At 40.3% G+C, this 16,142-nt stretch overlaps 2 protein-coding genes and 1 long non-coding RNA gene across 16 annotated transcripts in view; 1 reads left to right on the top strand and 2 right to left on the bottom strand.

Moving 5' to 3' along the window:
- The window catches only part of Oprm1 (opioid receptor, mu 1), a 253,689-nt gene that overhangs the window by 81,775 nt on the left and 155,772 nt on the right, over positions 1 to 16,142 (bottom strand).
- Ipcef1 (interaction protein for cytohesin exchange factors 1) overlaps positions 1 to 16,142 on the top strand; it is a 202,924-nt gene that overhangs the window by 119,974 nt on the left and 66,808 nt on the right. For all 12 annotated transcript variants that reach the window (XM_087567601.1, NM_001415951.1, XM_087567599.1 and 9 more), the window contains 3 exon segments: positions 8,301 to 8,374; positions 9,745 to 9,816; positions 15,888 to 15,946. In XM_087567601.1, the coding sequence (XP_087423727.1) occupies positions 8,301 to 8,374; positions 9,745 to 9,816; positions 15,888 to 15,946 (205 nt within the window).
- Positions 7,285 to 11,436, bottom strand: LOC134484992 (uncharacterized). Its single transcript, XR_015645183.1, has 2 exons — positions 11,145 to 11,436; positions 7,285 to 7,449 (listed from the first exon to the last, which is right to left on the bottom strand). It is a non-coding gene; the product is annotated as an uncharacterized LOC134484992 (long non-coding RNA).

Raw genomic sequence — 16,142 nt, 5'->3', positions numbered from 1 at the left:
ACAGTAGGAGGGAAAGGGTCTTAAGAGTCAGAGAAATCCCCACTCTCAATGCTAAGAGTCCCAGGAGAACACCAAGCTACACAGCCATAGTGTCTATACAGAGGACATGGCTCAGACCCATGCAGGGTCTGACCTCGTTTTCCTCTTGTTCATTTGTTTCCAATTTGATGAATATCTTTTTTGGTTGTTGATTTTGATTACTTTTTTAAAAATATAACTCATTTATCCATTTTAAAAGTCAAAACCACACAACCAGGTATTCTTCTCCATTATTTGTCCATCCTCTTCCTCTCTTCGGTTTGAATTCATATTCCCACTGCTTCCTTTTACAAGTATAAGCAAGAGTGTGCATTGTATACAGTTTATAAGTATAAGCAAGAATCACATCCTGTTTTCTCCTTTTTACACAAATTTAAAACTCTGTACAATCATACTCATGATTTTCTCCCTTACTGTCCTATAAATTCCTCTCAAGATATTATGTATGTTAGTTTTCGCCTGTGGGTTCCACACATTATTCAACTTTTCCCTGATGGTGAACTCATGTATAGCTAGTGCAGGACAGGGTCAGCTACCACTACACTAGACAAGAGACACGTTCTAGTAAAACACAGGAAAAGGGGATCTGTTGATTGTGGAGCTAAGGGACCTAGTGCTTCATACCCATCTTTGGAGTCCCAACCGTATGTTTAGGCCTAATTGGTGATGGGGCCTAGATCAGGGGCCAGGAGATATGCGTGCTGAAGCAGTCCCAAGTGAGGCATGGTCTGTTCATCACCAAGTGTGGTCTGCTCATTACTGTCTCCTCTTGCTGGTTCTGCATGTGGTCCCCTCTGTCACAGCTAGAGGGGAACAATGTAGTTCTCAGGACATGGTCACTTCAGTTCTAAGGTGCAGCATTACCATTGTGGAGAATCCTCCTCATAGAAGGGGTGGAGGGGGTGGGAAGCAGATCTTTCCTGTAAAGTCTACTGTTTCTAGAAAGTAAAATGCCTAAACATTTAGGTCAATTTTACCTCTACACCTTTAGCCTTGACAGATAGGTTAGGTGGAAGATAAAGGAGACAGACAAGACAGAGGTAGTGATGTCAGGATTTTGGCACAATTTGGTTGTGGTCTCTAGTGAGGAGTCCATGCCTTTTAGAAAGGAGGCTTCCAGGTACCTGTGTCATGTGTGTTCTTTATAGTCATGTGTGAATACAAATCGTGCCACATGTTATCCCATGAAGTCTCAGAGATATATGTAGGACAGACCTCAGAAGTGGGGTTTCTGGTCGAAGGTCACATTTCTGTAGCTCTGTCCTTCTGTCTGTATTTCATTTCTACCTCTGTGTGAGAGTGACTTTCTGCAAAGCTTGCTCATGACAATTCATCTTGTCTTATCCCTCTTCAATTTCAGTTTACCTCTAGCTTATATTTTAGAAAACAGGGTTTCAATTTCACGACTGTCACAAGTCTGTATGTGACAGGAGAATCTAGCACCCAATGTGTGTGCTAGGAGAGTCCAGCCTCCATGTGTGTGCTCAGAGAGTCCAGCCCCTTTGTTCTGTAGTAGCCTGGGAAAGCACAGCTGAATTCATCTTTGTCTTTATTTCTAGCATGTATGTATGAGAGCGGGGAGGGAAGGAGAGGGGTCGGGGGAGAGGGAGGAAGGGGATGTAGGGGCATGGCTGAATAAATAGAAGATTTTTTGGGAAGTGGAGAGTTTTGGAGTCTCTTTAGATTGTAATAATCATTGAGCATGAACTCAGTGTTTGGTGAAAGTGTGAGCTAGTCATATTTAGTGGGATCCTTAGGACCTTGGATTTCACCTTCTGAGTTTTATGATAACCATGTAAGAGGGACATTATTCACAGGATTTAGGACCCAAACTTTTGTTCCATTTTTTTCAGCTTAATTGAGGGATGTCTACTGTATCATATATAATATCTACCCCATTCAATTCCATTACAACAAGCTCATTGTAGATCAGTTGTTTAGTACCAATTTGGTCCCTTGTGCCTATTTACCATGAACCTTACTTCCAACCCCATGCCTTTGTTTCCCCTTCTGCCTCCATGGACTTCATAAAATAGAGACATAGAATAGCATACTATCTCCGTCAGAATGATAGTCTCAAGGCTTGCATACAGCTTAGCACGAGATGGTTGTTCCTTTCTTTGTAATAATGATAGAGGTCTGTCCCCTGATCGTGATGAGCAAACCATGCTGTTCAGTTACCCGCTGATGGACATTTAGGTTGTTTCCTGGTTTGGGATACTATGACTAATGTGCCTATAAATATTTGCATGTACCTCTTTTCATGGGCATGAGTTTCATTTTGGGGTGGGGGTAAATACCCAGGAGTGGAATTGCTGGGCTTTGCGGTAATTCTATGCTCGTGATTTTTAGAAAATGCTGAAATAGTTTCCAAAGCAGTTTCCACACCTCATCTTAACCTTTTCTTTATTGTCAAAGGGGAAAAATTCATGTTCTATCACTCGGTCATTCACAACACTTGTTTATCTTTTCTGCACACAATGAACACTTGCCTTATAAATAAAGAACATATAAATAAAGCAGTTACTTCCTTCAAGAGACTCCTGTCTGTCAGCAAGCAACCAGGTCACAACACTGTTAGAGGACTATGAAGGAAGCCCACTACTGACTCTGAAGACAGACAGGACGGAACCTGTCTAAGACTTGTGGGAACAGGTCCTACCCATCATAAGGCTTGGAGACTAACATTGGAGGGTGAGGTGGTAGGATTTAGTATCATCAGGTTGAAGTAGGCTTTCTGCCCTGAGGGAATTCCACAGCTCCATTATGGTACTTACCTTCACGTGGTTACCATCCATGGGATACTACATAATTTACATGGTTCATGTTGATCTTTTTGGGGGTGAGGAGCTCCCCAAAGCATTTGTTGACTAAATGGATGTATGGAAGTCTTCAGTGAGAGAGAAAAGAGAGGTTAAGGGAGGGATTAACACAAATGATTGACACTGGAGGCAGGACCAGCATCCTTGCTCCTGTGTCCCTGATGTTTGAAACAGTTTTTCTGCCTTGTAATAACAACTGTTCAGTAATGCTCTGCTGAGATGGGGGATGTCAGAGATGCCAGGGAAAGTGGATGGGCGGTGTGTGGTCACAGAACCGTGTGCTGTTGTATTTAAGACTGGTGAGTTTGCACAGTGGCTTGAGGACAATCCTTTTAAAAATCGCATTAGGGTGGAGGAGAAATTAGCAGGTCCTGCTGTATAACTGTCGGGTGACTTTTTTGAAAGTTTGGACGAGTTAAAGGGAAGGATAACATTCAAGTCAGCTATTTTAGTTACTAAATCAGGCAGGGATAGATCTGAAAGGGAAGGAGGAAGAGGAAGAAGGGAAGGAGGAAGAAGAGAAAGAGGAAGGGGAAGAGGAGGAAGAGGAGGAAGAGGGGGAGAAAAAAGAGGGGAGGAAGAGGAGGATGAAACTGCCATTCCAAGAAAAGTTGCCCATTGTGATTGTTGCTTCTGAGTTTTGTTTGTTTGTTTGGTTGGCTTTTGTTTTTTTTGTTTTTTTTTTTCTGTGCTAAATAAACAAGGGACATTGATGTAGCTGTCCTGACTTTGGATACGGCTCAGATGTCTTCAGAATAACGAAAAAGAACTGCTGCATATGAGAAGGGTTCCCAGGGAAACTTTGTGCAGTGGTTACACCCGAGTGCCTTTGGATGGCTATTTGGAAGAACCTCAGTCTTTTCAATCTATGCAGAAAGGAACCCATGTGAACAAAGATACATAATCTATCTCTCCTTAGTTTATTGTGGACAAGTCACAGTATGCTTGTGGAGGTCAGAAGGTAACTTTTAGTAGTCTAGTCTTTCCTTACATCACATTTTTGGTCTTGGGGATAGAGCTCAGGCTGCCACCTTTAGTGACAAGCACCAAATCCACTAATTTACTTTTAAATCAATACAAATATTAGTAAAAGCTTATTTATTTATTCATTGCAGGCTTATTTGTTTTAGCTATTTTATTTGGGTTCTTTTTATACCTCTACCTCCCTTCCAACCCTTATTTTACCCTAATCCTTTCCCAGCCCTCAACACTAGGTAGGAGAGAAAGAAGGTTAGAGGCTAGAAGGTTACTTCCTACTGAACAGAAGCATTGAGTTCCTTGGGGCAAGTCCAGTCTTTCTCTAGTCAGGATTTCTCCAGCTTCTAAGGTCTTTTCTCTCAACCATCAGCGACAGCAGCACATGAGCAGGAATTAGCTGGAGGAACAGCCTTGCCTTCTTCAGAGCTTTCTAGTTCCTCTCTGGGCTTTGGCATTTATTCTCTCTCAAGAGGTCTCAGAATTAATCTATCTGCAGCTGGCAGAATCATGCATGAGCCAAATAGTCAGCTGCTGTGGACAATCTGAAGCAGCCCCCGTATCTCACAGCTGGGATCAAAACAAAAACATGTTTACATAACAAAATTGGGTTTTTATAAAGAAACCAAAAACTCTACAATTCTTTTATTATTTATTTTTATATTTATCTATTTGAGTGTGTGTGTGTGTGTGTGTGTGTGTGTGTGTGTACAGGTATATGGAGGTCAAAGGTCAAAGGTTGTGTGCATCTCTCTCAATTGCTCTCAGCCTTATCTTTTCATATGGTTCTCTCATTAAACCTGAAGTTCTGTGACTAGAACAGACACACTGGTCTGCAAGGCCCAGGGATCGTTGAGCCTCTGCTTTCCTAGTGTGGTCAGCTTTTTGCATGGGTTTTTTGGGTTGAACCTATGCTTATGTGGCAAGCACTTCACCAACTGAGCGTCTTTCCATCCCCTGTATGTTTCATTTTTTGGTTGATTTACATATTATTGCCATATAAAACATGCTTATAGCATTGCAATTAAATTGTTCAGAGGGATATGTCATGGCAAAAAATTGGGTGTTAGCTCTAATTTAGTAATTTAGCTCTGTAAGAACATAGTTTTCTTTGTTTTAATTTTCCAGTTTGTTTTTTGGTTGACTAGAGGACAGGGACATTGGAGAAGATGGAATTGTGGAACACATTAGGGCTCGGTCATAAAGGGCTTTCTGCTGAGACACTTAGGCTTTATCCAAGAGCAACTGGGAACCATGCAGGGTTTTAATTAGAGAAGTGACTTTTGAAGCATGCTCATGATGTGGAGATTTTCCGTGGCTGCTACTTGGATGCTATGTTAGATAGAAGGAAAGAATTAGAAAGAGGGGGGATCTGGCTTTGGAGGCCGTTGCAGTAACCTAACAAAATGCTAATGGTGATGGACAGGTCATGATGTGGTAGGAATAGACGAATGAACCATCTGTGGAAGATGCAACCATAACCTGCATGAATTCTGGGAAGAATTGTCTCAGTTCATCTTCTATAACAAAGTACTAGAGGCTGGGTAGCTCATAAAGTAAAGAAATGCTTATTATGGTGCCAGACCCTCTTAGCTTCCAGCAAGGACCACACGCAGCTAGTATGATGGAGAAGCAGAAGGCTTAGTGCTTGTATGCAAAATGATCCCAGCGTGTGGGCCACCTTCTTTGACAACAACCCCTCCTCTCAGCAGGCAAACCAGTCTCCAGAAAATAAGAATTCACCCTCACGAGAAAAAATCTTAGTACCCAAACGGCTTAACATATTCATCCATTTTTCATCATGTGTTTGCGGCATGTGGAGACCAAAAGGAACATCTCAGTTGTCCTATACTAGGCCATTATCAATCTACACAAGGGGCTTCAGGATTGACTCTTGATTCAAGTTATAGATTTTGGATGCATGTGTACAGATGATATATGATTCTGGAGTTGCTGGATTGAAGAGGGTATAGGTTTATGGACTGAACTGCAAGGAACCCTGATCCTGGAGAAGTAGCAGAAGACCCCATGAAAGCGTCAGAAGAGGGGGGAACTAGAGACGAGGTGAGCAGCAGTGTAGTGTATCAGGAAAGCTAAGCCAGGAGGCACAGGAGAGGACTGGACTGTGTTGACAGTCACTAGAGTCTATCTCAGGTTATAGAAGAGTTGGATAGGACTTAGCAAAGGAAGTATTGATATTTCATAGAATCTAGAACACTCACATGGAGATACATGTTAGGGGGAGGTGGCGACAAATGCTTAATATAAACAATTGTTTTTCCCAGGTATGGGAATTTTTATGAAAGTATTTTAGCATGGCATCTATGTTTTATGAATATGGCCATTTTATAGAAGATCAACCATGAGGTCAGTACTTGAGAGGACATTTAGTACACTCACAACACTTTACAACAACCTCTATCTAGTTCTACACTATTTCCAAGACAAAATTCTACTCCCTTGAAGCAGTTATGCCCAATTCTTCACTCCCAAAGGCCTGGATATATAGCTTTTTCTTGTCATCATGTATTTGTTATTTTGAATACTTTATATAAATGGAATCGGATAGTATGTGATCTTTTGTGACTAAAATCTTTCATTTAACATAATATTTTCACGGCTTATCCACATAGCATTTGTCAGTCTTTCATGGAGTTTGTGACTATATATAATATTTCTCTGTGTGACTTTATTGCAGTCTGTTTATTGATGGTCATTTCATTTGTTTCAGTCTGTTTCCTGTTATGAATCATGGTTCTGTGAATGTACATATATACCTGAGCATCTGAATTTGGTTGTTTTGGATATGTTTCTAGCAATGGAATTGATGGGAGCTGGTTTCCCAAAATTACATTTATTCATATCATTGTAATTGAAAAAATCACAGGAAACATTATGTGTTTTATAAAATATTAACTCATATATTGTACATTCTTGAATACTTCATTGTTTTTTAAAGATGACATTGGTGAAGCCAATATGTGGTGACTAAATAGCCTACCAGTAAACAGTGTGTCTATACATGCACTCAGTGTATGGGCATGTGTATAAATCTTTTGTAGAGAGAAGTTCTCACAAGTACTGAGTTTTAATTCTCATAAAGGAGCATATGTAGATGCATGCTTGGATAAATCTAGTTTTGTAGGAGATAGAGGCTAGGAATAGAGTTGATTATTTCACAGTTTAATTTTTCTGAAGAAATGATTAAGTTGATTTCTCAGTGATATGGAACAGAGACAAAGAAACAAAGTTAACTAAAATCACCCTGGAACAAATTTAACACCTAGCTGATTTTTAAATTAATACTCTGTTTTCAAAATAAAATTGTTTTCATCTCCTAATATCTGCTACTTCACTTACATTTTTTTTAATTGTGTTTCTCTGCTCAGGGATGTTAGGGAGTATGAAAAGAAATCCACGCTCTGTTTAAGACAAATGACCCAACTTCTTTGCAGACCATCTCAACTGTATTCATACAAGTTAACTGGTTCATAGAGAGGTGGGGCCTTTGTAACACTTCCTGTGAAGAGTTTGTTTTTTAGGTTTGTTGAAGAAGTTCTCAACCATGGGTCATGTCTCTTTTGTGGTCCAACGACTCTTTTACAGAGTTTGCCTAAGACCATCAGAAAACAGATATTTACATTATTACATAATACAGATTCATAACAGTATCAAAATTACAGTCGCGAAGTACCAACGAAAATAATTTTATGGTTGGGGTACATTACACCATGAGGAACTGTATTAAAGGGTCACAGTATTAGGAAGGTTGAGAACCACCATCCAATTTAAACCAACATGCTTCCTATGACATCTGCAGTGTCATTCTTTCCTGAGGACTCTCTTCTACAAGAATCAACTCATGGCACTAGGGTTTCACAAGGTGTGGCTCTGACCGGACACTGCCTATAGACTTGGGGAAGAAGATCATCCCTGTTGAGTGTCTGTTAAGTGTTTCATTTACCCTGGTTTACTGCCATCCTAACAGACAGAGAGATGTATATCTATGGGTTTGCCAACCTCAAGGCCTGGGCTCTGTCCATCATCCCAAGACTGCTAATTTGGTTTCATCTCTTGTGCTTGTGGCTTCACCACACTTGTGTGTGTGTTGGGGGGGAAATGATGCTATGCCTGCCTCTAGGCTCAGCAGGAAGCAGGACGTGGGTGGGTTAACTTTGTGGGTTTCATAAGGACAGAAGTAAGGTAGGGACAGGGACAGGGCCTGTTGTATATTGACCATCCCTAAGCTGTGTCATGTCATTTCTTATGAGAATATTCTGTTTGTGTTCTTTAGAATATTAATTTCTCCTGCAAATGGTGTATCTAAGTCCAAGGCTAGTTGATACTCCTTCATGGACGTTCCGGTAGATTCTACTTTATTTCATTCATACCCTTTCTATTTGTTGTCACCATTTCATAGCTTAGGATCCCAGCATTTATTAATGTGTGTGCTATGTGTTTCAGGCAGAGAAAGCAGATGGATTTGTCAACCTGCCAGATTTCACAGTGGAAAGAGCCTCTGAATGCAAGAAAAAAAAGTGAGTTGTACTTCCTCTGCCCCCACAAAGCCCTGGTCCAGGATCATAGCTGTTTTCAATGTTTACCTAGTGATGGGGTGATATGTAAGTGGGTACAGGTAGAACTCAAATGTCTGGAAAGTTTTAGCATTGTGAATTGGAACTGCATAAGTATATATGCTCATAGAAAATGTTCATAGAAATGTCTTACTTCTCATTTTCGTATATTTCAACCTGGGGACTGGGGGGTGGGTTTAACTTTCCCCACCACAAAGGCAAGGGAATCAATGTTGAGACTTTGACCTTGTAAAGAACAAAGAGCTAAACAAATTTCTGTCACCAGGCAGAAATGCAGACCCTACAGCAAGAACAGATCATCTTGACTTGTGGGATTATTACTATCAGCCTTATCATTGAGTGCTCTGATGTGTTTAGTCTGGGATTGCAGCCTGCTATAGGTTAAATGTGAGCAGAGATGGAAATGAAGGCAGTTCTAGTTCATGCTTTTTCTTCTGCTCACAAGCACAGAGCCTATAGGGTCTGGAAACAGCTCAGAGCTCCTTGGACAGCTGCATGTACACCTTGGTCACATGGTCATTTCAAGAGAGCATCCGGCTGTGACTTACTTTTGTGTCTTCCCTCATCCTTCTCTTCTTTCTTCAATATCATCTCCCATATTATCGGAAAGGGACATTTCTTCATTGATCAGCAATGAGTTGTTGTCTTGGGATCCACTGTTAGCTTTTATTCTTTGTTATATGGGTGTAACAGCTATGTTTTGCTCTGTGTTGGTTGTGTTGATGTTCTTGATTTTTGATTTGTCAATAAACAAACAACCCCCCGCCCCCAAACAACCAAAACTGGCCTGCTCTATAGATCTTCTGATGTGCTTGGTAAGTGAAAACATTCTGCTTGCTGTCATGGATGGGTTGTCAATTTCCTTTAGCTAATATCTAGTTCAAACTTTTCCTTTACCAATACAGAGCCCCTTTTCTATGGCTTCTGAAGAGTCACGAGGGTGTAGAAGTTTCATACATGACTGTTTTCCTATAAATAAAATACCACTGTATATTTGGTTGAATGTAAATAATATCTTGCTTGAATGAGTTGATTTAAATAATATTAACTGACAACTCAGGGATTCTTGAATTTAATTGTCTTTATACAGTTAAATAGCAGGTGAAAAAAGACACACACATACACACACACACACACACACACACACACACACACACACTTAAATGGAAACTCTTGAATGGCTAAAATGCAGCCCTGACAGGATAAATTGACTCTTCACTTTACTAAGTGAAATCAAGACTATATAATAGGTGTTTAGTATAACAATTACTTTAAAAACACTAACACTTGCGTGCTTTTCTTTTTTTTTCTAGTGCATTTAAGATCAATCACCCACAGATCAAAACCTTCTACTTTGCAGCAGAGAATTTGCAGGAAATGAATATGTAAGTAGATAAAACTGGTGGGCCCAGTCCCTAAGAGGGTGAACTCACTTTGGTCTGACATTAGAGTTTTAAGCCAATGGTCACATCAGTTCCTGTCCTATTTGTTTGTTACTTTATCTTGTTCTGTCAGTTAATTTCTTTAGCAATTTTAATACCATCTTGCTTTCTTCTCCAGCATTTGTAGTACTTTGGGGGAAGTACTCTTATCCCAATGGCTGTTTTTAAAAGTAGCTGTGAGATTCTTCTAAAGGAGCCCTCGAGAGGAGAGGGTAGCTAGACTGAGACCTTAAGCTGAAATTCACATCCCAAGGAGAAGGACCCAAAGGAGGCCTGAAACCATTCTTACAGCTTTCTGATCCTCACCCAGTCTCTGCAGCCTGTAGCATGTGCTGTGTGATTAACTCAAAAGGCTCGTGGTCTTGCTGCCTGCTTCTTCATGTAACACCCTGAGCATCTACTTCGCATGCATCTGACTTTAAAAAATATTCTCTCTCTGCTTCCTGCATGCTCTGCTAAGTCAGTGCATTCAGTTCCTACTTCCCTCCTGGTTTAGATGATGATGCATTGTAATTTGAGTGAAGCTGTCTGTTAGGTGCTGCCTTTGAGGCATAGAGGACATCCTACTTGTCTAAAATGCCTATTCTTGGTGTCTTGAAGACCATCATGTAATAACATAAAGTCTATGAAACATCTATAGTGTGCCCCATTGCCAAAAAGGCTGGGCAATAATAGTCAACACCTTCTACTGCCATAATTCCTCCATCCATAGAGTTTACACTGAGACTCTGCTATCTACTTGTACATGGTAAGTTCCTTGTTTATCTTCCAGACATAATCCCTCTGTGCCTTCTTGTTTTAGAAGTAACTAAAATAAGTGCTACTTTTCATAACACGCCTCTCACCCCTGCTTCAGGTCACCTCTTCTGCAGCATTGTCCAGCTGGTGGCCTTCTCATTTATAATAGCCACTTAGCTTACCCTCACCTCATTTCTTCAGATGAGAACACAACAAAGCTCACAGGAAGTTGGGAAACCATGGTTAGCTCTCAGAGAAGAAATTGACAGCTGGGTCCTCCAAATATATCTTTGATATACAAAGAGACTCTTCCTGGTTTTACACCCTCCCTCCCGTGTTTATCAAGTGTGAGAGAGAGAGAGAGAGAGGAGAGAGAGAGATGGGGTCGGCGTAGGGGGAGAAGACACATCAAAAGAAAGGCTTATACCCCTCAAAGGTCATCACTCATCTCTGGTGACTCAATCCAGCTGATTTGCAATGACACAGTCTTCAAGCATCCAGAGAGGGTAATGCTCTTGCTTAGAAGTACTTACTTAGAACACAGAGATGATGAATGCTATTCTGCAGCTGAGTCACCAGTGAGGTTCACAGGACTGGCTCTGCCTGTGGTGGTTGGGAGGCAGGGCTACCCACCATCCCACACCGATAACTCCTTTAACAGCATCCTGGGCTTTGTGTATCTTCAGCTTTACCTGTTACCATCTTCCCCACCCGTGTCAGGGGTGATCATTTTAAAGTAGTTTTCATTTTCTCAGCGGAGGACTAGGTGAGAGAGAACATCCCAGAGAAATAGTCCTTTGGAGTGCTTTGTTGCCTGGTGAGTGACTCCTACACAGCAGAATACATTTCCTTTCAAGAGAAGGTTAGACTTTTATGAGGTCATTGGGATCCATTGTGTTCCAGGGACTTTAAGTTACACATCAAGGTTACTTAGCTCCTTGTTCCTGGCTCCCACCAGCTCAGTTTTTGTTTCTATCTTTGCACTTTATCTTCAGGGTTTGTTTTCCATTTGCAGATTCCTAATTACTGGCAGGTCTTGTATGCGTTTTATTGATAGATAAATACCTTTATCTTGATGGCTAGTAACTCAATACCTGTCACTACAATCAAGATCAAATCTTAATGTCAGTCTGTGTAATGTGTCCTTTCCCAACTAATAAACAAGACATAAGTTGAAACTTGAATTTCTTGCATCCTGTGCCCTCATTTCGAATCTCTCCAGTTATCTGCATACTTTGAAGGATTAATTTTAATCATCGTCCTTAAGTTGCTCACTTCACTACTCATGATGACATGGCCCATTTCATCTGCGCCTGGATACATGATGATTTCTTATATTTGTAAAACCATTGTCCTAGTTTCACTTCTACTTTGTCATAAAAGAGCCTGACAAGAAGCAGTGTAGGGAAGAAAATGGTTTATTACACTTAAAATTCTTGGAAAGGAGCTTAAACATCATGTCTGTAGTCAAGAGCAGAGAGAATAGATGCCTGGATCCTTGCTTGCTTGTTGTCTTATGCTTAGTTAGTAGTCTTCATTTTTATACAATTCAGGACTAAAGCCAAGGGAATGGTGCTTCCCACTATGGGATGGGTGTTCCTACTTCAGTACCATGAAGATAATGCCCCAGAGACAAGCTCAGCCTGATATAGGCAATGCCCTCAATGAGATCTTCTGCCTGAGGATTCCAGGTTGTGTCAACTTTATGAAGCTAATCATCACAGCCATTATTGGGTTGCTTTTAGCATAATACTTCCAATAGCCAACAAGGACCACCAAGTTTGTCCTTTTTCCTACAAGATAATATAGATGATACCTAGAGATTTATTTTTAATGACACATAAAACTCTTCCTTTTCTCTTGATGGCGCCTGCTTAAACTAGTCAATAATATATCTAGGAATGGTATGGTGAGCAGAGAGGAAGTGGGAGGGATGGGTAGTGATTTCAGATTTCAGTCACTTAACTAACTCTGGCTAACTACAACTTTTGGGGGGCTATAAACTGAAAACTGTTGGTCTTCTTAAAGTGGACCATGAAATATATTGTATTTTATCTGATTTAGAAAATGTGCCTTAAATTTTTGTTTGTGTAGCACACATGTTCATGTGTGTGGACATATGCATGCAGATGTCCATGTATGTTTGTGTGTGTAAGTGTGGAGGCCAGTGGTCAACCCTGGGTGCCTTCCTCTGTTGACTATATCTTATATTTTGAGACATTTTCCCTTACTGAACACAGAGTCTTCCCTTTGGGTGAACTGTCTAGCCAGCGAGCCTCATAATAGAGCTGCCTGCCTCTGCCCATCACCCCAGTGTCGGGGATGTAGACTAGTGCCACTGTTTCCCTCCTTCTGTGGGTCCTAGGAATCTAAAATCAGGCCATCATGCTTTCATGGCAAGCACTTTACTCAGGGACCATCTCCTGCTTCTCCTACTCTATGATTTTAAATGTTAGTGAGGTAATACATGATGAGACACCTTGTAAAATCTATATCACATAGAAATAGAAAACACATGAGTTTCTGGCTCCTCCTGCCTTCCATCCATCTTCTTCCCAGGGTGATCCACATTTGATGGTGTGATGCTTTCCCTCTTCGCACTGTGTGCACCAGTTTACACACAGGTGTAGATGCATCAGGTTTATAGAAAATTAGGACAGGGCAAACATATGGTCCTGTTCTTTTTTTCTACTAACAGTATGTTCATAGTAGCTTTTTTTCCTGAGTCATTATAATTCCCTTTATGAATATTTTTATTAGCTTCATTAAAACACAGCATTCATATAATCCAGATCATTATTTATCTAGTTTCTTATTAATAGACAATTATTAACTGTTCTAGTAATAATTAAATTAGTTGGAGAGTTTCTTTGATCATTGAGTTCCCAGATAAAAGACTCAAAGCCTTTATATTTATAATAAGCCATTATCAACATTTAGAGCCAGGCAGGTATCAACCCTCTATGGCTATTTTGTCTGCTTTCCTGTAAATAACTCTAAGATATGACTTACCATGTCCCACCTGGGCTGCTCTTACTCCTACTGGCCAGGCCTCAAGGCCAGTTCTCATGATCCTTACCCCACAGCATCATCTTCTCTCACCAATCTCTCCTGCCCTCAGACCCCAAGCCCAGGAACCAAAGCCCTATCTACCCTCTGCTTGGCTACAGGCTGTAGGTATCTTTATTCAACCAATAGTTTAAAATTAAGTAGCACTACAATATGTAGCAAAAGACCAAACCTGAACAATTGACAATTAACATGGCCTTTTCTTTCTACGGTTACAAGCCTTGTTAACAGTTACATTTTTCTACATGAAGCGCTGCTTTTTTTTTCTCTTTAAAACAGATATTCACAGTTACAATTGCTAGGCCAAGAAGGTACATGTTTCAAGTTTGAACAATATCCTCAAGTTGCCTGCTCAGAACTGACTGTGTCCACTGTCATGTTTGGCTCAACGATTGCTTCATGTTTTTGTTTTCCATTTTTTCCTTAGACACAAATAGCATTGCCTATGCCTGCTCGTCATTCTGTGAAAAATACCTCCCTGTACCTAGTTAACACAGTGGGCAGTGTATGTGTTCCAAAATGGGGGATTTCCCCCTCTTGTTCACTAGCTCTTGGGTGTCCTGACCCTGTTCTTTTGACTTATCTGTCATCACTTAGGGGCCAGATAAACATTCCCGCCTTCCAACAGCATGGCCTGTGTCAGTGTTGGTCCAGTCTTATGTGGCTGTTAGAGGACTTGAGTCTATTGTGGAACTAAAGTGAACATCTTGAAGGAGACTGGGCTCACTAGCCTTCTTGTATATATAAAATATAGAATGTATAATACATAATGTATAGTATATAGTAATATATGATATATAATATACAATATATAATATATAACATATAACATGTGATGTATTATATATAATATATGATAGTAATATATAGCAAATAACATATAATGCATAATAAATATATAATATATATTTAAATAACGACTATAGCAAGATCATGTCTGGTTGAAGACTGGGTAGGAATTTCTGAGAAGTTGGCAGCTGTAGATTTGGGAATGTGTGGTGTTTGCTGCCAGTGCAGCAAGCTGGGTAGCTCCTGATGCAGGACGGGACTGGAAGGAAAGTATATGTGGGAAATGTGTAGAAGCATTGCTGTTATTCTGATGATATTAACTTAAGTCATTATTGAAAGTGCTTGTTTCTCCAAAAACAAACAAACAAACAAACAAAAAAACCCAAACCATACCCCAGGAATATTTCAAAACACAAACAGAAACTTGGGAACTGGTCCCCTAGACAGCCACTACACCCTAAGGACATTTTCCTTTCAAATATGAGTGAGAAAAGAGGAATATATGGAACAGGCAGGCTTTGTTTCTTTTTTTTTAGGCATTTTTTATTTTTATAATATGTTCCTAACTGAAATCTTGAGGAGGCATGGCAGTGGCCTAGAATTAAGAACAGAGTTTGGGTTTGTTAAGGTTTGTCTAGACTTACTGCACAACTGGGATCTGATCAATAGGAAGCAAACCGATCGATTGATGGTACCTTGCCAATGTGACCTTCCACGAAGAGTTTAGAACTTAAACATTTCTACCTTTTAGTAATCCCCTTTGTGTTCTAGTCAGATCGCCTACTAAGCAGCACAAACATTTTTCTGACTTAGGAATGAATGTTATGGATATTTTTCTTCTGAAATAAATTGACATTATTTCAATAATAGATGGCTGGAACTGCTCTGGGGGTCAAACAGTTTCCCAGGCAGACCTGATGCACTGAGCTTAACACCTGAAAGCCACTTACAGGAACAAAGAGAGACTTGAGTCCCGAAAGTTGTCTCATGGCCCCCACATGTATAATGCATATAATAGCAATAAATCTAAAAAAAATTAGAGATGTCTTTGATGGTCAAGTGGCTGAATTTGGTGACCCATAGCTTGATGGTGACCAAAGACTTAAAATACATAATTACTATAGAAGACATATTTGTTCATATAGTTAGAATATCTTAGTTAGCTTTCTTCCTTAATCACTGGATAAAGTCTTATCCCACTTCTCTTACAGTGTAGACCTTTGGAAAGCCAAGTTCTGTGAAACCAGAAATCTTAGGTCTCCGTGTCTCACACTCATAATGCTCTAGGAAATACTCAGTGTAGAATTAGGACTGAATTTTATGTGAAGTCTGATACAGGGAGCAGGTTCAGGGTCTAAGCAGAGTGGATCAGGGGCTCAGCTGACGGCTCAAATGTTTACTTTCCATTTGAATCTTAGGTGGCTAAACAAACTTGGATTTGCTGTGACCCACAAGGAATCCACTACCAAGGATGAAGGTACATTGTATTTTTGTGTTTCTGAAATTTTAGCAAGGATATTAGGCTAGACCAAATCAGGGTGAAGAGAGAGAGACGACTTGAGGTTCTATGTATAGGCACATTCCAGGGAAACATAGTTTGGTATTTGAAATGATCTCAAAGGTACAGAAAACCATCTTCACACAGCCTCACCATGGAGCCTGGTTTCCCATGC

This window comes from Rattus norvegicus, chromosome 1, assembly GCF_021556685.1.
Source record: "Rattus norvegicus strain SHRSP/BbbUtx chromosome 1, alternate assembly SHRSP_T2T, whole genome shotgun sequence".
NCBI classification, from domain to species: Eukaryota; Metazoa; Chordata; class Mammalia; order Rodentia; family Muridae; genus Rattus; species Rattus norvegicus.
This window is presented reverse-complemented; position numbering and strand designations above follow the sequence as displayed.